At 36.5% G+C, this 20,825-nt stretch overlaps 1 protein-coding gene across 6 annotated transcripts; it reads left to right on the plus strand.

The window, feature by feature from the left end:
* Positions 1-993: 993 nt before the first annotated feature.
* LOC131790322 (myocyte-specific enhancer factor 2A) lies at positions 994-20,557 on the plus strand. 6 transcript variants are annotated; one of them, XM_059107517.2, is made up of 9 exons: positions 994-1,148; positions 9,503-9,668; positions 12,041-12,244; positions 12,524-12,577; positions 13,047-13,136; positions 13,770-13,983; positions 17,122-17,354; positions 17,903-18,243; positions 18,877-20,557. In XM_059107517.2, the coding sequence occupies exons 2-9, from the start codon at positions 9,615-9,617 to the stop codon at positions 19,124-19,126; spliced, it is 1,440 nt and encodes a 479-aa protein (XP_058963500.1). In that variant the 5' UTR covers positions 994-1,148; positions 9,503-9,614; the 3' UTR covers positions 19,127-20,557. The 6 variants fall into 6 exon arrangements, with proteins under 6 accessions (XP_058963500.1, XP_066021605.1, XP_058963503.1 ...); XM_066165508.1 differs by having other exon boundaries at positions 17,906-18,243; XM_059107520.2 differs by lacking the exon at positions 994-1,148 and adding an exon at positions 7,527-7,550.
* The last annotated feature ends 268 nt before the right edge of the window (positions 20,558-20,825 follow it).

Consider the following 20,825-nt stretch of genomic DNA (forward strand, 5'->3'; position numbering starts at 1 on the left):
CGCGTGTACTGAGTTTGTACAATGAACAAATTTTGAAAAAAATATGCCTTAATTAAAGGACCAATTTCTCCTGTAATATTGTGCCAGAGGACTAAGAGGAACATGTTCATGTTACTGTAAGATTTAATCTCCTAAGAGGGAGATCGTATACGAATCAGGATTAGATCTGAAGGATATTCCTTTCAGGGTTTATGCCTCTTTTGCTTTAAACATCGATGAATTTAGCTGTAAAGTCCATCACTGGTAATCGGTTATGCAAGTAATACCTTACAAATTTCTCCGTGAATGTGAACGATATAAAAGCCTGCAGGGGAGGTTTTTTAAATTCATGATTGTGTTGTTAATGAATGTTTTAACCGTTCCTGATATTTTGCTGAATTTAACTTCGAAATTTATTGATACCCTAAGTAAATAGGACACAAAACCATTGATAAAGACCTAGGTATTTTTATCTCCCTCGCAGATTAGGGCATTTTTTTCTGATCTGATTACTTATTTACAGGAAGTGATGAATTAGCTTGAGTTCATCGGTCAGAAATGCGTCTCAAATGCGCATTAGTGGAATTATCTGATCTGGTGTTGACAAACAGAACTCTATGTCGATCGGGGCTACCTTAATTTGTCAGAAAAATTTACACCAATATCGTCAGTACTCGTTTGACCAAGTATGGCACTTACAGTATTGAATATAATTCGATGTTCATTCGAGCGAGTGACTTTTTAGGTAGTTTTTTGACCAAGAGGAATGTTTTAACAGACGAAACCATTTCCGTTGAATGTCGTGACGTTACTTCCCGTAGGCCACCAACTGACCGCAACCGCCAATCATTTAATTTCAACCAATGAGTCAGCGTCATTTGTAAATGACCAAATGTCTCGTGCAAATGCAAATATGGGCCCATCAAGTGCTGCCACTCAACCATTGTTTTGTTGACATAAGTGCGTTTATATAAAGTCAAGCGGCTTTTTAGTGACATCAGTGCTATACTGGTCGACATTAGTGTCCTTAGCACATTTTTATGCTCCGAATTTCCTCTTCATTGAAGCTCATCAAGTTGTCCTTTCACTTCAACGATCTGAGTCCGGATTACTTCACAGACACAGTGCTGCCTCTTCGAAATCTCGAAAGGATTATTTCTGATTAAACCGTAAGTCCTCAATTTTTTAATTTTGCGTTTATTTTTAAATAACGTCGGTCTACGTAAATTTATCTTAATCTTTGTATGCGGACGGAGTAAAAGTTTCGAATCTAAAATTAGCTCAAGTTTATTTTACAAATTGCGGGTGTATGTAAAGCGGTAAGAAGAGATTGAACAGGGCAAAAATAGAATATCCTCTTCGCATTTGACAAAAACTATTATTTATTTTATTAAAAAAATTGCCGTAGAAATAAATTTTATAGTGAATCATAAAATGAGGTAGAAATTTCATCTTATCTGTTTTAACTGGTATGTGATCGCGGCATGTATATTCAGAACCAGAATAACAATTTTTACTGATTGGAAAACAGTTTTCTAACTGTTAATTGAAAACGGTTTTATCAGAAGATTAAGTCCTATTCCAAATTATCTTCTTGTCTTTACCCTGTCGCGTGACAAACGAGACTTGTAAAAGCACAGTCATGTTATATATAGGCCCATAAAAATATCTTAAGTACCAAAGGCTATTTTCAGAACGCGATTTTTTCCACTTACATTCCCGTTAATTTACTGCTCTTAATTAATAACAAGATTTGTCTCAAGCTCTTTCCACCTATAATCTGTAAAACATATCTCTGCTAGAGGATCAAATCGCCCTTCAGCTTGTGTCTAGTGTTACATCTAATGAGACTAGCCATATTAATTCAGCTTATCTTGTATAAATTATCCCCTGCACAAGCAATATACGGCCTCATTTAACCGTCACCGGAACTGGTCTTAATATTGTCCATGTGTGTGTTATTTGTATGTTTGACTTGAAGTTTTAGAGGGAAGAAAAAACGCGCGAAATTAAGACTCAACCGAGAAGTGTTGATGTAACTTTAAAACCCTATTCAGTCAGATTTACTGTAATCGCTGTTTCCCGTTTCCCTTGAGTTAAAGTCAAAAAATCAGGCTAGCCCTATCTAACATTTTTTGTTTTTAAAGTGACAGTACTATTAAAAGGTTTCACTGATATCACAGGTAATTGAGAGAAGATAAGGCTAACATTTTCTTAACAAATTTTCTGCCTTCAATAGACCAGTAATAAATCAAAGTCAAAAGCATTCCTGGAATTTTCACCAAGTGTTAAATGGTGGAACAAATCGTGTCCTTTACATCTCACACGCTGGGAAATTTCCAGCTTTCATCTTCCAAGTCTTCAGTTCAAAAATTTATTTTAAATGGCTTCCAGCAATGAAAGCGACCAAATTTTTTGTTGGAAAAGTTCTTGAATACTGATTGATAAATCATGATAGATATACGCTGTACACTTCCACATGTCATGGAGATTGTTTTCCACTTTCCGCCAGTGGATGTTTAATAGTCCTCATCTATACACCTCTGTTGGTTTCAATGACCAGCAGGTCCCTAAACCTGTAATACCTAGCGTCAGTTTCAACCACTCTTGGCAATTTTTAGCAGTGGTAAAAATATAGGCTTCGATCTGTTACAGTAAAAACTATTGATTGCGGCAACCAATATAACTTTTTTCTGGTTCAAAAATTTTAGAATGCTTAGTAGGAAATGGAAGGAACAAAAGGAAGGTGTACAGCGCATTAATACCGTAATCTTCAATTCGAAGAAAACCAAACCATGTCCGGAGTAGAAGACAACTGTCGCCATTTAAATTGGCTAATTTCTGTCTAATCCCATCCACTCTTTAAGAGAGTGGAGATGACGCAAATCTAAGAACTGTCTAAACAATCTTTTCAAAGCGCAATGTTCTATTTTTAGACCGATATTAGGACCGTATACCACAGATATTCTTACATGGACTTAAAGAAACTGCGTGATGAAATGCTATCAAATATATTTGTCAATTAATGAACATTTTTTACTTTCTCACGACAGTGAAAATGTTCGAAAAATTTATTTCGGCATCTTCTACTAAATAATATTACATCCGTCTTTTAATGAAAAAATTCAGTGTATTTGTTTCGACTACAAATCTTTTGGTTTTTTCTCTGATCCCCTTTTCATAATTCAGAATTGCAAAGCAGGTAACACCCTCTTTCAAAGCTCTGATCTCGGACCGCCCTGAAAAAAAAGTCTAAAAAGATTTGGATGAACGTTAGTATGTTACGATGAATTGTAAAATACATCAAAGTTAAAAATAGTCACTCAATCTTTGTGTGCTCTTAAAAATTGCCCAGTCACGGTTAGGCTCCCGTGACGGTTCAAGTGATAAATTAAGTTAATGTGCCTTTGGTACTCTGTAGTGTACCAAATCGACTTCGACTTTTCATGTCTCGTGAATCTTACTTATCTCCCAGAATTCCATATCATTCTCAGGTACAGCAGAGCTTCATTGCTAGAATTTGGAAGTTGTTGTAATGTAGCTCCTACGTAGCCCCTCTCTCTGGCGTTCCAGGTTGTTGACTCAATCCATAATTTGAGAAGTGATTTAACTTGAATTTTATCAAAGAGAACTTTCAGGTTATATATATAGTTTTATACCAGTTTGCGACGGAGTTTGTTTGCTATTTTTCCTTGCCGGTATATGGGACTCGAAAAAAGATATAAAATTATTTTTCTGGCATTCGCCCATGAAATCGCCAAAGTTGACTGATTACACACCACAAATTTGTCTCAACGCCGTCATTAGTTTCGCATGATGATGATGAAATTTACTGACTGAAGGCGTGACGATTCACATGATTTTCAGGTGAGAGGAATTACTCTTGAATAGCTCACTGTGATGAATTTACGACTCACGGGTTATTTACTCCTATTACAGCCTTGATGGCTGTGGCCTCCATAATATATCAAACTTCTAAAGTCTGATCATCCAAACATGGCAGCTCTTCGTAAACTCATTCAGGGTTTGAATTTGTGGTTTAATTCGTTAGCAGTAATTGATTTCAACACGAGCACCTAGACAATTTGCGGTTCTTGTGTCTGCGAAAGACGAAGCTCCCCCCTCTTAATCGCAGGAACTACTTGTCTGCTTGATAAGCAGTTGACGACATTTTCTGTTTCATCTTTGTCAATGAAAATGTCGCGTTAGCTCTTTTTAAATCTAATAAAAAAAGCCCATTGAAATAAAAGCCTTTAAGGTTATACTTCAAGTTTTACTCGAAAGCTGTGAGTCAGAGTATGCAGAGTATATTTCATTTTCTTCCAGTGGTGCATCTTCTGAAGCAAACAGCATTGTTACATTTGAGTTGATCGTCATCTTGGGAACATGTCTTTTCCGAATACAAACTCTCATGGAATATTTCGGCAGTAAATACAACCTTATCCGAAGTCTGTGATGAGAAATTCTCTCGCTCTGGTTTTCTTTCAGCCCAAAAACGATGGCAAAGGTATAAGACGAATCAGAGCATCTTCGTTGTTTACCTTGCCCGACACTTATGTGAAATATAAATGCTTAGAAACACTTCATCTCGGGAGAAGTTTTCTTATTTAAGTTTCGAATCCCCCCGAACCTTTTTGTTGTGTTTTAAAAGTGATAATAAAATTTTGAGCACATCTTGGTTGAAATCTAAATTTAGCCCGTTGCTACCTGAAGTATATTTAAGCTATTTTTGAAAGCGTATCGCAGATTAGTTTAATGTCAATCTACAGCTACCGAGAAAGCTCTTAGACTGTGCGTTCTTTGACCCGTATCAGGCTGATTCTCTTCCCATTTCTTTACACAGTTCATGGCCTTCTTAACTGACAGATAAAAGTTTTGAAAATAGTAAAAAATGTCGCTTGTTTATTTGCTGTGTTGGTTGACGTACTTGTGAACGAAATCAAGGGCACACCCTCTCGGCGAATATCAGCTGATGCGCGATTTCAAAAACAGCCTCGCCCCATTTACATACCCTTGCAATGGGTAACCGTTTTCTTCTGAAGGAAGCAGAATCTTGCGTTTTGTGAATGCGCAACATTGCTTAACCGATTTCTGTAACAGTCAGGATGCATTGTAGTTTGGCATTATTCGGATTCATCTTCTTTGTATCAGCTAGACTGTGGAGGGATTCCTGTGTTCCTCCTTGACCTTTAGCAAACCACGACAGCGACGGCAACGAGGACGTGGCAAGCAAAAGATCTAATGAGCAGAACAATAGCTCAGCACGTGCATTTTAAAATTGTGTACATTTCTTAGCCGTCCTCTGCAAAATAAAAACGTGGAATCTTCAGCATTTGCGTGGTCCGAGAAAGGAAAGCCCGACGGCAGATTATTTAAGTTTCCATTGGGAACTCAACGCCGCTCTCATACGTTATGCTGAGGTTAACTTGCGGCGTCATAAGAGATGGTAAGCACATCCAGTCATTCGGGAAAATTCGAATTAACATATGTATTCAGTTTTTAAGTCGTCGTCTTCCTTGACTTTGCCTTCCTAACTACTAAAGGTCCCCTAGTAGTACTTTCGATCCAACGGCGAAGCTATTATTACATTTCTTACATTTCCGTTGGTCATGGATTGTGTAGCCACAGATAATTAGAAACGTAATGTATTTGAACTGAGCCATCGGTTCGAGCATCTTGCAGCCAAACTTTATTGAATCTCGACTGTGCTAAAGAATGCAGTGTTCCTACTGATACGAAAAAGACAAGTAAAGATCTTTACCCAGGCCGTCAGCCTTGTAGTCGGATTAATGCAACCAGCATATTTCATAAAAAAGACACCTGTTGCGTCGAGGAGAAAAACGAAGGAGCAGGATCTCAAAAGTTCATTCATCGTAAGCTTTCACTTGCCTCAGAGTTAGACAGTATTTAAATGATGAAATAGTTTACTCTTACCATTGATCCATTTTACTAAATCGACTCCCGACTGAGAGCGCTCAAGGTTCAAACTTAAGTTTCAGACGCAAGAAAAAACACTAATCAGGGCACACATGCTGTTCGACAGCTTGTACAACGACGCATTGAATTATTTAAAGCTTATTATTGGTCACAGGAATTCAGTCTGCTTGTAGGGCCTCTGAAACTGCGCTTTCAGAGGCGCTGATCAGAAGATTCCGGATGTCATACCAGATCATAATTCATAAGATCTTATACGTGCTGAAGATTACCGTAGTTTTAGCAGCGAAATGACAAATGAGGCGCTATAGCTTGGATCGGCTTCCTTTTGCCTACATGCGTATGCAAAAATTGGTGTAATGATGGCAAATTTCACCCACAAATGTGATTCAAAATTTCCCAGTCGATACTAAATTAAATCTTCCACAAACTCCTCCGAGCGTAGATTACTGAGTTCTTGTCTCCCTGAATTGAATCAGCCGCCAATAAACATTAAAATACTAATAGTAACATAATAAGATATAAACATTATGGAACAATTTGAAACAACAACTGATATGATATTCCAAAGGCCGTTTTTCGATCCCTTCAGAGAAAAATGATTACGGACATAGACGTGGAACATCTTTGAAATGAAGAGGTGAATTTTTTAAACCATGGAACCTAGTTTTGGCACCTCTAAGTAAAAAATGATTTCCTCTCTAAATATTAGAGAATTGCCGTCAGCATGAAATGCTCTTTTTGATTGACAAAATCACGTGATCCAAAAGCTGCGTCAACAGCCAGACCCGAGTCAGGCAAATTACATTTAGAGATCGCAAGTCTGAGGATATCGAAAATTTTCTTATTTTCTGAGAGAAAACCACAAAATATTTTAAAATAGCACATCAGCTGAATAAACCTTTTCAAATCGAAAAATCCTCAGAAAATTATTTTGTTTGGTTGAAACAAACTTCAATTTGGGAACGTGACTGTTGCTGTCTGCTGACGATGTCGGCGGTTTGCGAAAGAAAATGAAATTTTATGTAAATGCCGGTGGTTTCATTTGAAATTCACGTTGAGGTTTTTTCCCCATTGCAACGGAAGATTTGAAAAAAAATTTGGAAGGCAAATGCAAGAGGCGGAAAGAAAATCAACCACTGATCGCAGGAGAAACTGAAATGCTATTGACAGATCTGAACATAGATTTGACGGTTTTGCCTGCGTTTCGAAAAGGAGGAAAGGGGAAGAATTAAATGGCTTTGAGTTCGAAAGTTACAAGGAATGACAACCTTACTCGTGTTCTTCCGGTTACCAGAGCGAAATATTTCGATTTTGTTTTATTTTTTAATAACCTTTCTGGAATTTTTCCTTTTACCGTGGCACTAACAAATTGGAACTTTAAAATGTACGGAAGCCGAGCCATTAGCAAAGCATTCTTCTTCGATTTCTGGGGAAAAAAGTGATTTTTGTTCCGCATGTAAATTGGAAAGGGAAAGAAAACAGGAAGCTTTAGAATGACGTCAGCGACAACTATAGTAACCAAACATTAGAACTGGGAGAATTTTATCCTTGACCGCGCGCTTGCTGTTAAGTTTTCTCTGACATTTCGAGGTGTCTGAAGCACTATTTTACAAAAATTCGTCACATTTTTTCAGGTAAGAAAATAGCTTGATGTTAACATTTGTCTGTTGTTCCCAAATATTCTAATCGTGACCCGATAAACAATAAGTGTCAGCTGTGTGCCCATTTGGCGGTAGGCGAGTCTACGGTTACATTTTGGCGCTCATGTTTCTTAACTGTAAATTTTTCTGATAGTTTTTAAAAATAAGACTCTTTGTTCCGTTTTAACCCACGCATCGCTATTTCAATCTCTTAAGTCTTTGTTTATACATTTGAAAGGGAAATATCGTTGCAAGACTAGGCTTTGGGAAGCATTGTGCTGTTGGTTGATGCGTTAGATCGCACGGCAAATTCTCTCTAAGGTGCAATGACATCACTGTGACATCATGTCCCTCCCAAAATGCAAATTCCCGAAGCACTTTTCTCACTCGAGGTTGTTCCACAAATAGATCAAATCGTCTACACATTGTCAGAGCAGCTGTTGTGAAAAGGCGTATCTATGGTGGGTAAAAATAGATCTTTGAATTTTTATTTCCGTCTACAGTGAGGTATAAACAGCTAAAGAAATAGCCTTACGATTCCGAAAGGTATTCCATTCACCCTTAGTTTTTAATGGTCGTTTAGAGGGCATCAAATTCTTGTTTTGACTTATTGGAGGGCTGATAATTAAGTAGCCTTTCGCTTGCAGTTAATGCAATCCTGTGCAGAGCAGTGACTGTGCTAGTTACACTGTCGTTTGTTCGAAGTTTCAGTCCCTGGTCTGCCACAATCTATCAATGAATTAGGTAAAATTAATGGTATCTTGTCACTATTTGATGCATGGAAATCTACGACTTCGCTTAAGCCATGTCTAATGGTAACTGCGAATTTTCTATCGTCAGGAGATTTATAGTTTTCCCTGATGTTTTGCTACATCGATCTACTTGTAGCATCTTTCAGTTCTTCGATCGATGCTGGCTTGTAATTGTGCTTAGTTTAACGGCAGAAATAAGAAGGTTGGTTATCTTGCAAGCCCAACTGATTCGAATCGAATGTCGCTCGTGGTTTCAGGTCCCAACAGGCAAAGATCTATAAACCGAAAATTTTCCTCGCCATCTTCAGCTGCAGTCTTTGGTAGGTTATGTTGCGAATACATTCTAAAGAAGATAAAACGTTCGATACTGCTGGTGGAAAATTGGTGTCGTCTATTCCACTTAAACGAATTTTCAAATCATGTGCGCGCGGCGATAAACAGTGCGTGGTTTTTATTCCTCGAAGGTAGTTGTATAGTGTAAGTTTCGCGGGAACTGGACTCATCGAACACATACGGCTAAATTTGTCTGTCGATTGAACTTAGTTGCTGTATCTTTTGTTTAGTCAAGCCATTTTATCTCCAATTGGCCAACCTAAATCCAGTGTAAAATATTTTTGGCGAAGTGAAGTAAGATGGCGTAGATGGTGCTGTAAGATCGTCTGCTTTACATAAACAAAGTCCAGTTTCAACGCGAGCGGACCTCGATCGTTGGGACATAGTTCAAGATAACACAAATTGAGCAACGTTTCCGGGCTTAGTTTTCGAGTCTGTGAAGAGAAGGACGTGGCTTTCGACGAGAACCTCACTGCTTTCGAATACAGTAGTCTGTTCCGTGTTCGCAGCGTGGAAGTATCGTGAGGAATGCTTCCTGAGTGAGATCATTCGCGCTAAGATCCCCGGCGAAAATCACTGATTGTAAACGGCATGACATCATTTCACGCAATGAAAGATCGCTTCGAAAGCGGAGGAAGAAGTGTCCTTTCTCTCTAAGATCATCTTGAAGTGCAATTTACGGACGAGAACGAAGATCGAACTCCGCCATCATTACGAACCGCAAATTGTACGAGTTAAAAATCTTGAGAAAACGTGGTTGATAACTTAGCAGACTTTGTCGACAGTGGCGAGACTTCTAGCTGGTACTTGTTAATCATTTAATGAACTCACTTTGTTGTTTCAATCTGTTCATTTCTACAGATCAACCGCGCTCGACGCCTCAAACGATCGGACTCACTGTAGTTCAACTCTGGCAAGGAGCCCCCCTTCAAAACTAGAAATTACCGACAGCCCGAAGAAAGCAAAACACAAGATGGGAAGAAAGAAGATCCAGATTTCAAGAATCGGTGACGAGAGAAATCGTCAGGTAACAAGCAAATACGGTACTTATTCACCCAAAGCGCACTTTTTTTTTATTACTCCAGACACAAATAGCAAGTTTGTGGCTTTTTTAGTCCGCGCGGGCGGCTTAGAGATGCTAAATATTGCACTCCGAGGTCCAAAATAGAAAGAGCGGTTTGGGGTTAAAATTTCATTATGGGCCGATATTTTTAGCTTTCGTGGGTCAATTGGGTTAGTTTAAGGAAATGTCGTGTGGTGTTTTGTTAGTGGAAGATTAATGGCATCGAAGTCAAAGTTTTCGCAGTAATGAAGAGACTGCTGCGATATGCAGTGATGTGCGAAGTCTTGAGCAAATAGTTTACGACAAAATTCCGGGTACCTGCAAAACGCAGATCTCGGCCAGTGGAACAAATAGAGATGGATTTTTTTTACTCACAATCAGCCTGAACGATGCTACACATTTTGATGAAAGAATCGATATGTCAGAGCAAGATCTTGATCGAATTTCGGTTTTTTCGTTGCTCGGAACTGTTATCATCAACCAAGGTTTGATATGGCTGAATCTTAATTAGGTGTACAGCCAAAGCCTAGGGTTCGCGTGTTGTGAGATATTTTTGGCTCTTTGTTTGTCTTTCTAATTTCTTGGAGATCATTTTAAACACACTATTAGCATTTATCAGTAACGTTTACCTCCATGCGTTTTTGTTGACAAAAGTCGTACATTTTAGAGACGTTTGAATAAATCTATCGTGTGCAGTTGTACATTCGTTGAAACAATTGTTTTGGGCACTTTTCACCGTTTCCTTACTACATTGCTTATCCATTGGCCTCTGAACAAAATAACTGATATAAATTTTGACTTCCATCAACCGTGAAACACGGATAAAATTCCACAGCAGTCCAGACATCCAGCTACATGTGCCATCCTTGACCTAAAGATAATCTTTTCAGGGTTTCTCAATACATTTGATCCCTTGTCAACTCGTTTCGTACTTATGCAATTTTCTCACGACTTCTGATCTGTTTTCCTTTTTTTTTTTTTTTGGTTTGTAAAGCGAGAACATAGATATCCGCGTAATTTTCGTTGCCTTCATTTAAATGAGTTGTTGTCAATGGATAGCTTTATCTTTCCTGAGGGCATTGTGTCTAGGGCTTTCTAGAAACATTCCTTAAATAGCCATGTCTCAACACCTGCTGAGAAAGAAAGGAAGAGTGTGCATTCTTTGAAAAAAACACAAGTTGAAGCAGTGTGACTTGTCCACCTATAGTATTGTTATGTAACCATCTGTCTCTTTTTTTTTTCTGCTTGTGGAAAATTGAAGTTTCAGTAAATTTTTTGGTCATTATGAGTAAGAGAGAAAGTTATCAGTTCCATCTGCAATTGCCTCAAATATAAAAGACATTTGAATTTCAAAGTCCTTGTATTTATGCCTTTTTGACATTTTCATCTGAGTAATTGCTGCATTTGTCCTTGGGGCAATTTTATAATGTGACGTTGCTGCTTATATTGAAGAGTTAGTGTATATTTTTTGAGACAAAAGTGAGTCATTCAAGTGCACTGTGTATCACCCAGATAACTATGTTTGGAATCTTAAATTGGAAGAAATCTGCTTGTCATGGACAGAGGAATGTACAGGATTGGTTTTCATGAAGGTGTCTCTTTCAATACCCCTTAAAAATATTCAGCATTTTTTGTAAAAGTTTCAATTAATAAAAAATTTGAATTCAACAGAAAAAAAAGAATGATAAATATTCACATCTGTTATAGGGGAAAAACTGGGTAACTCGATAAAAAAAAATATAGAAAAAACTTGAACCATAATTTAACACCAGAAAGACATTTTAGCATGCATAGGAGCAATACTTGACCTAAAGACGAAGTAACCTGGATGCTTACAAAATGTCAGCTTGTGAATTCCACATGCCATGCTAGCTATTGCTGTCAGACATACATGAAGCTCTGAGCTAGGGGGTTGACAGGTCAAGGGATAAGATTTAATATATTGTGTTTCAATAGATGCCTAATAATAGCCTACAGAAGCAGTGGTCTACAATTATTCTGAAGAGCAGAAATAAAATAATTGCCTCATCTTACTTTGTGTGAAATCTGTGCTTTTGTTTGGCTCCCTCTTATTAATAAGTTTTTCCAATATTGTGGCTTCCCTTGCTTTTGATACAATTTCCTGTGTTGGAAGCAGTTCTTTAAACATCTTCAAGTTTTGCCTGGAAATTGCAAGTTGTTCTTTTGTGTGAATTTTTTTCTGTCAATTTTGTTATTAGGAAATAATCTACATGTATTTAAGAGGCACATAAGGCAAAAATTAAAAGTAAATGTGCTAGTGATATAAGCTTGTCAAGGGGGAAAAAATCTAACTCTTATCTTTCCCACTTGGCTAGGTTACTTTCACAAAACGAAAGTTTGGTTTGATGAAGAAAGCTTATGAACTGAGCATTTTGTGTGACTGCGAGATTGCTCTCATCATCTTCAACTCTGGGAACAAATTGTTCCAGTACGCTAGCACAGACATGGACAAGATCCTCCTAAAATATACAGAATACAATGAACCACATGAGAGCAGGACAAACACAGATATTGTTGAGGTAAAGTAATGGATGTTGAGCAGGAATTTTTGTTCTTCATGTAGAGCTTACTTCCCCTGGCAAGTGAATACAACAAAAGAGCAACGGCAGGAATCAAAAAGGAATTAGTGGGAAAAGTCTACCAGGAGTGAAATTTTTCAATATCATTTTATTGGCCATGGATTAGTATTTTGCATTCATGTTTGTTTTCTGATGGAATAAGTCAATAGAAATTTAAATTTCATTATATGAATTTAAATGTTAAAATTGTTGTGTTTTTTTTTCCTGTTCCATTCAAAGACAATTTCAAAGAAGGAGAATAAGGCTTTGCCATCCCCTGACGACACAGATAAGGTGGGTTAAGGTCTTTTAAAAAATATCAAGCAAATGTGTGCATCGAAGTTGCTTGCATATTGAATACAGTAATGTTCAATTGTATTTTTATCCTGTTTTTTGTGTATAGTTCATTTCCTTTCTTGATGCTTCACTAATGGAAGATGACCATTTAATTTAACACAAATTGTGCAAACAATGTGTCATTGAACACATCATATTGACCATTTCAGCTGCATTAGGCTCCCATGAAGAATTACCTCATTACATTTTTAAAAATATTGTATTTTGCAAATTAACTATTTTCTAATTTCTTAGTTTCTTGCCACAGAGGATGATTTTTTTTGTAGTTCAATTGTATTGCCAATGGAAACTTATTAATTACAGTATGTATATTTTATTAAACTAAATAGACAGACGGAAGGAATTCAGGTTGCAGTTTCTGTATTTTGGTATGACTTAAGATCCTTTGTCCTTTTTTGTTTTACAGCAATTTGTGTTGACCCCAAGAACAGAAGAAAAGTACAACAAAATTAATCAAGAATTTGATCAGATGATGAAAAAGAATCTTCTACAGCCAGTAAGTTTAACAAGAATTTTTATTTTTTTCTCCTTTTGTTGAGATGTCTTTATGAAAATTTTGATTAGCAAGTGAGGACTGACAATGATTGGGTGACATGTAACTAATGAAAATAATTGTCTGTACATGTTAACGTAAAGTTAGGTTATGAGAATTGTTATCAGAATGAGGCGTAATATTTTGAACATGATCAAATCACTGAAAAGGTTGAGTGATAATACCACTAACATTTTTTTTTTTTTAAACCCAATTGGTCATGTTTTACCTTGTGGATGTTATTATACAACTGGACGTGCTGAATAGGCAAAGGTCTTGCTTTACGTCATGCAGTTACTCTGTCAGTCATGACCAAGTTTAACCATTTTTCAACCATGTCTAGCCTGATCTTTCTCAGCCTGTAAGCATTTTACTACATGACTGACACTCTTTCCCCTTCATCCTGTGATCTTTCTGCTTTCTTCTTGAAAAGCCATATGCAGGGCTGTGTAGCATTTTTTGTCCCAGCTGTTACTATCTTGTACTTCTGTCATTAAGGGATTGACATAGGATGTTTTTGATGAAAATGTTGGGCAAGTTATTTGATAATATATGTTAATCATTGTTGATTAACAATCAATTGCTTCAATTTTTCAGCATCAGTCTGATGATGGTTATCATCAGTTGCCTGTCTCTATCCCAGTGTCCTCCAACAATGGCTCAGAAGATAGTTATGGCAGCAGGCCTAGTAGTGCTGATGCACCTGGAATGAGTTCTGGTCTTCCGGTCAGCTCTAGTGGCCGAATCAATCCTGAACACATGAATGGAAACTTCCCGCGGGGGAATGCTTCTGCTGCTGCTGCTATATCAGGTATTTAAGCTTTATGAAATAATTTTTTTTTTATTCTTTATAGAACAGGGCTGGGTTGTTCAAAGCTGGTTTAAGATAACTCAGGATAAGTGTGAAATGTGATTTCAAAATGAAAATGGGGTATTTTCCTTTTTGTCTGGAATTTGATTATTGGATGCTGTAAAAAAATAATTGAGAAAATTACCTGGAAAAGGCTTTTGAACAGAGAAATAAGGAAACTTGTTGTAAAACTTAACCCTGGCTTAGTGCTAACCAGGGGTTTAAGCTAAACTTCTTGTAAAGTCACTAGTCGACTACTTAAAATCATAAATGGTCACCAGCCATAAAATTTTAACCTCAAAAAAGAAAGTGTATATAATTATATGTATACAAAGTCTGAATAATCGTATGTAATATCGAAGGACTTCAAATTCTAAGTACATGTAAGAACATAAAATAGCTTGGTACAAGACTGTTGCACACAGTTTGCAAATTTAGTGACCTTTGCTGTAAATTTAGCTTCCAAGTTTTTTCTTACATGAGAACAGTCACAACCTGCAGCACTGCAGAACAGAACTGAAATGTTACCTCTATTATGTCTCTTCTTTATGATTGTATCTCAATAAGGGTTTTTTTTCTATTTATAAACATATATAAACTGTTACCAGAGCAATATGACCAGATTAATAAACCTGAAAAATTCAAAGCAAACATGAAACAACAAATGGATGGGATCTTTCTTATTTCTGGAATAAAATGTAAAGTGGAAAACTGAATATTTCTTTAGGAGATAGAAAATAGGAGAGCTGTCAGGTATGTCCTCAAAGATAAGCATTTGAAAAAGAAGAGTGCCAAGGGCTTGAGCTACCTTGCATTGTGTGAAAAATATGCATTTGATAGTGTGTGTAAAGTAAATCTGACATGGCAGTATTAGTGAAATAGGAAGTGCCTAAACTAAACAGTGATGATGGAGCAGTCTTTTTTCTTGAATATCAGTTATGAGCGATAACTGTGAAAATTTGAGTCTTCATATTAAAGTACATCTTGTTAGCAATTAAATGGCTTCATCATCATCCTGAAGTCAGTTGTGAATTTTAGTATCTTGAGCAGGTAGGCATGGATATTTTTTTTTTCAATTTTTTATAATTTCTGAAGCCCAGAGTCTAGACTTATTGAGAAATTTGTCATGTCCATAGTTGTTTCCCAAACTGAATTTATAAAGACAGAAATATATTTTTTTTTTATATATTCAAAAGAAAACTGATTGCTGCTGACTGTGAAGGTGTCAAATTTTTCTTATCTGAAGATCATCTCTTGCAATTGAAACTTATGTGAATATTTTACAAAATGATTGAACTAATCAGAGTGTTCTTACATTTCAGACCAATTGTACCCATCAAACTCCCAAAGCTGATAAAAGGAAATGTGAACCCATTGCTGTTGCCCCCATCAAAATTTATCTCTTTGAAAAATTTTGTCACAGAATGTACAGATCTATCACAAAATCCATAGTAATGTAGAGAACGCCTTAATTTTTTTTTGACACTACAGTTAAAAGGAATCAATTTGTTCAATTTGATTTCAGTGTGAATAGCAAGATAGTAGCAGTATTCTGCATAAGCTTGAGAAATAAGTCACTAAATGTATTTACCACAATGATATTTGATATTTTACTACAATTACTGTAAGTTTAAACAATTATTTTTTTCAAATAGTGACATCTAAAACCCATTTTTTTTAATCAACCACAGTGAAGATTTTCAAATCATTCATTTTGTACTTTGAAAATGTGTACTGGCAATTTTTGTTTAATTTACGTACAGTTTTTTCGATTAAGGAACTGAAATAGGCAGTGATATTCAGAAAAGGAAATGCAAACGTGTTAAATTTGAATCTTTCAAGTACATGTACTATGAAAAGTTTCAGAGAGACCAATATTGTACAAACCTGTGATTACTCTTAGCTTATCTAATGGACATTTTGGTATCAATTATGGATTCAGTTATAATTAATAGAGAATGTTAAGATACTAAACAAAATCTAAACAATCATTTTACTTAATTATAAACTTTTATTATTGATGGTTAAATTTTTGTTTCTTTCTTACAATTTACATTAATAACCAATACTTAAACGTAAAGAAGTAATCCAATCCTTGATAAATATAAAAAAGGCAAATAAAATAAAAAAGTAAGAAAAAGGAATAAAAAATTTGTAGATAGTTCTTAAAATAAAAGTGTGATGTAGTGGATATATAAGTCAATTAGTGGTAAAGTTTCAATTCATGGTATATGGTAACTTCTATTTAAATTTTCCAAGTACTAATTTTAAAAGTTTCAATTTTGTAGCTTAAATTCATTCAGGAATGGCTAACATGTCTTACTCTATATTTTAATATACTCTCATGAGGTCTAATTTTTTGTTAACTATGTGTAAAAATGTCAAAAAAATCACTGTGTAATTTATTTGTTCTAAAATATCTCGTAATTATTTCAATGTATAATTTTAACACACAATGTGTGAATGAATGGAAATCATAAGATATGTGACAATTTTAAAAGTGAGGTTTAAAATGGTATTATTATGGCATGCATGCATTTGAAATTAAATGTTAAAATTTATCATCATTGTATTTGCTGTAATCATTAAACTTGAATTAAATGATAACTGTTCCTTTTTATTATTCATATTTAGCCATTTAGTAATATGATGATAACTTAAGAGCATCCCCATTTTTTTTTCATCAGAACTTGCAATTTTGTCTCTCTCTTAAATTTTGAGCAGAAAGATAAATTGAAAAGAGATGAAAGTTTGCTGAAGACAATGTAATTTAAATATTCACTTTTCTTAGAATGTTGTTGATGCTAGAATCGTATAATTCAAGAAGTCAACATGACATTTTAACTAAGAGAGAAAATTAAAGTGCCAAGTTGGTTTAAACTTTTTTGCTAGCCTTTGACAACTCAGTGTCTGCGAAGGCAAAATTTAACAGGATAAGAAGAAAAATCCAAAAACACCTTGACAATTTGTTTTGAGAAGCATAAAAGCCCTTTTGAGCTGTTTGTAGGAATTTTTCAATTTCAATCAAATGTTTTGTGCCCAAACTAATAGTAATATAAAATCTGCTTCATGGAAATCAATTTAATTCGTTTTCTTCAGGAAATACACAGAACATGTCTGATTTGGTGGCTGCAGCAGAGTACAACAGAAGAAGTGTCACTCCAGGATCTGTTCAGGGCAACGATGGCTCATTTGTCACACCCTCCTCTGGAGTGACTGGTGGACGAAATTCTGTGTCGCCACATCCACAGGCTGTCACTCCTCCACCAAATCCCAGCAGGCCTTCGTTAAAGATTAGCATCCCTAACAGAAGCTCAGCTGCAGGACAGATGGTAAGTGATGTGACCTAAAAAATCAGTTGTGCAGGTGTGTTTGTGATTAAATTTTGTCATCAATATGGAGAAGGAAAGCTCAGTGTCTCATCACCAGTAGACTTTCAACTTTACAATTGGATTTTTTTACCAACTGAGCCACAGAGTGCTTATTGGTGAGTCAGGCCATATTTTTTCTTCATAGACAATTGGCAATCTTCCCACAAACTGCTAGGATCTTCTTTGTTGAAAGCATCGTGTGTGTAGATCCCAGTGTTGATTGAAGATTAAATTAAAATTGTTACTTACATCACCAGTGAAGGATGAAAAAGAACAACCTTTAGTTTAGATGTAATGATGTATGAAGCTTACTCTTTATAGTAGTGCTATTGTGTGATTGTGAGCAGTGAGGTTCTCTTGTTTTGCTGATTGGTGTTGCCAATATTAGATTGTTATTGTAGATTATCAGTTTGAAGAAGTTAAGTTGTGTTGACCTTCATACTTATTGTAGTAGAGTCTTATTTGCATTTTTATTTGTCTTTACCTTAATTTTGTGTTTTCTGTATCAGCAGCATAACCGGCATGGCATTGTAGCTTCAGCTCAGGACCAACCCTTATCCACCCCAGTCATATCATTGAACAACTTACCAATGCAGACACCAGGTGACAATCACTCCCTTTCCACACCTATCTTTTCCATGGCCACACCTAACATAGCTGGGGCACCGCCGTCATTTTCTTCAGCTCTGCCCTCTGGGTTCCCAGCTGATTTCTCAATGGATAACAACACAGAATCCCTGGCTCACAAAATAGCACAGTACCAAGGTGTTCCCGCTGCTGCCCTGCCTCTGATACAGCAACAAGCCTTACTTCAGCAGCAGCTGCAGCTAAATAACATGATACAAGCAGGGTAAGGGGTTGTTTACAATTCTTATTTGATACAAAAAGGTCTCTCAACCAAACATCAATATGCATATTCTCATACATTTCCTGAGGTGCTGACAAAGAGAATAGGCCATTTTACAGTTGTGTACTCAATTGCCAAGCCTTTGATTTAGAGTGAGGCTGAAGGTGACCTTGTTGTGATAGAGAATAGCATCAAGTTAGCATGATAACAAAGTAAATTACATTTGAAAAGCATCAAGGTTTGTATCATAACAAGGTCACCCTTATCCTCACTCCAGTTCAAAGGCTTGGCAACCAAGCATGCAACTGTAAAATGGACTATTTGTCGAACAAACAAGAGTTTTCCTAGTTACTGATCATTTCCTTTATTCTCGTGACCCTAATGTGTGATTCATGATTGATATTGCAAGGAGAAATTAGATGCTACTGTATTTACTCTGAGGGTCAAATAGTTCAATTAAATGGGAGAGTGGGGTGGGTTGATATCCTTAACCAAAAGGTTAGACAAGGCTTTAAAGAGGGCTTATATTGAGGTGGAGGCATAATTTGAAAGCATGGTCCCAAAAAGTCTAATCAGTTTGGAAGTTGATTTTATTGAACGAAAAGATCCAATACTAAATATAACTTTGTTTCCTAGGAATTTACTGGGAAATCGCCTTACTGTTCCTGGTCAAGGCATGTCCGCGGTGAACATCAAGGCTGAGCCCGCGGACAGGGATACAGCGTCACCAAACTCGCGCTCGTCAATATCCCCCACCTCACCCTACCAGGTACAGAGGAGGATAGCGGCCGGCAGAGATGACCGTGACATGGATAAAGACCCCGGGTCCAAGCGCCCACGCCTGGATCCAACTATCTCTGCTGCTGCGAACGGCTGGGGGCGTTGAGAAAGCAGGATGAAAATTTTATATACAGGAAATAGATGATTTTAGGTTTATTTGTGTTTTCTTGGCAAAAAAGAAGTAATATTAATAATGTGATGCAGGCATCATGTCTTTACCAAGGCTGTTATCAATATTATATTTTGCTGGAAGCTTTTTTTTTTCAAGCTTCCTTTTTACTATTTTATAATCGATTTGGTAAAATAGGCAGGACCTGACCCTTAGAGAGCATAGAAAATTGTAATTATTTCCTGAGGGGGGGAAGAGTGAAGACGCGTGTGAAAATATTAGCCAGTGCAGAACAGCGTATCGCCCATGTTTGTCATTTCATGAGGTGTCGCCCCATGACCTCTGCCCAAAATATTGATAAATTGCATTCTTGAAAGTGCAACCTCAGCTGTCATGAAGATAAGCGAAGTTGCCTGCGTACCGTAGGACCTAGGACTTAGGACTTTTTCAGCTCACCTTCAATACTGCACTAGTTACTGAGTAAGAGAAAAAAGTAAAATCAGGTGTATCGTCAAATAAGCTACGGAGTTTTTATTAGAGATGTAGTTGTACGAAGGCTTAAAACCCGACATCAAAATTGGTATTTATTGCAAGTACACCCTACAACTGATTAATTGATAACATTTGAGTATTTTGCTGTACTTTATGGTATTCATTTGGCTGTTTCGTTTCTGATAATTATCGAAAGGTATCAAAGCGATTTTATTATTTTGTCGACAATGTAGGAGTGTAAAATGAGGAACCTCTTTTTTCTAGTGAAAGTGTCTTTCTATAGCAGCCTTGGATTATATGTACATTTTTGTCATTTGGTATTACGATTTTTTTCGTGTAAATATTACTAAAAAAACATATATTCAATAGAGTTAATTCATACTCCCCCCCCCCTCAAACCCTTGAGAAAAATGTAATAATAGATACATGCAACTAGAACGGCGTGGCTTTACATAGCACGAAAAAGTTAATGTAACGTTAATTTTGACTACGATGTAGTTTTGTATTTTCATTTAAACAAGTTGTTTGCCAAAGGCAGTTTTATAATGTAGTAACTAAATTCGCTTTGCAGGGCCAAGGGCGCTTTTGAAACTGATTTTGGTTAAGACAGTTTCCGGTTCTATTGGCTGGAAATCTAGATATTGTGGTATATTTTCACATGTTTAAAGTATGTGTGAGACATAACCTGGGATTTTTTTTAAGGATAGATCATAGCGCCCTATATATTAGCGATTGATATATTCTTAAGTGTGCAATTAAGTAAAGTTATATTAGAGATAAATGAAACTCTGTAAGAGTGAAGTTAATTGGTGGTGAATATTTACTTAATTTTTAATTCCTGAAACTGGCGAGAAAATTTAACTGGACTTGTCTTGCATCTTAACTGTAAGGAAGCACTCGAAGCCAGAAATTAAATGGGAACGTCTGATTGGTCAAGTTTTTTTTTGGCAAGTTGTACTTAAGCGCCTGTTGTTTCTACATTTGTGTGCTGTTTTGTTTTCTACTATGACGCGACGGCAGACGTCAACATTGAGACTTTTTACTGCTTTCAATCTAGAGATTTATTGTAGGGAGGTCAGTTCCTTGAAATTGCGGCCTCACTTTTCCTTTTCAGTCAAATGCTAAGATAGAGTGCTATCGGATATGCAACTGTAGCTTTTAGATTGAGATGTAGTGAAGCTTCGCCCAAATTCCTGATAGATTG

Source organism: Pocillopora verrucosa, chromosome 4, assembly GCF_036669915.1.
Source record: "Pocillopora verrucosa isolate sample1 chromosome 4, ASM3666991v2, whole genome shotgun sequence".
NCBI classification, from domain to species: domain Eukaryota; kingdom Metazoa; phylum Cnidaria; class Anthozoa; order Scleractinia; family Pocilloporidae; genus Pocillopora; species Pocillopora verrucosa.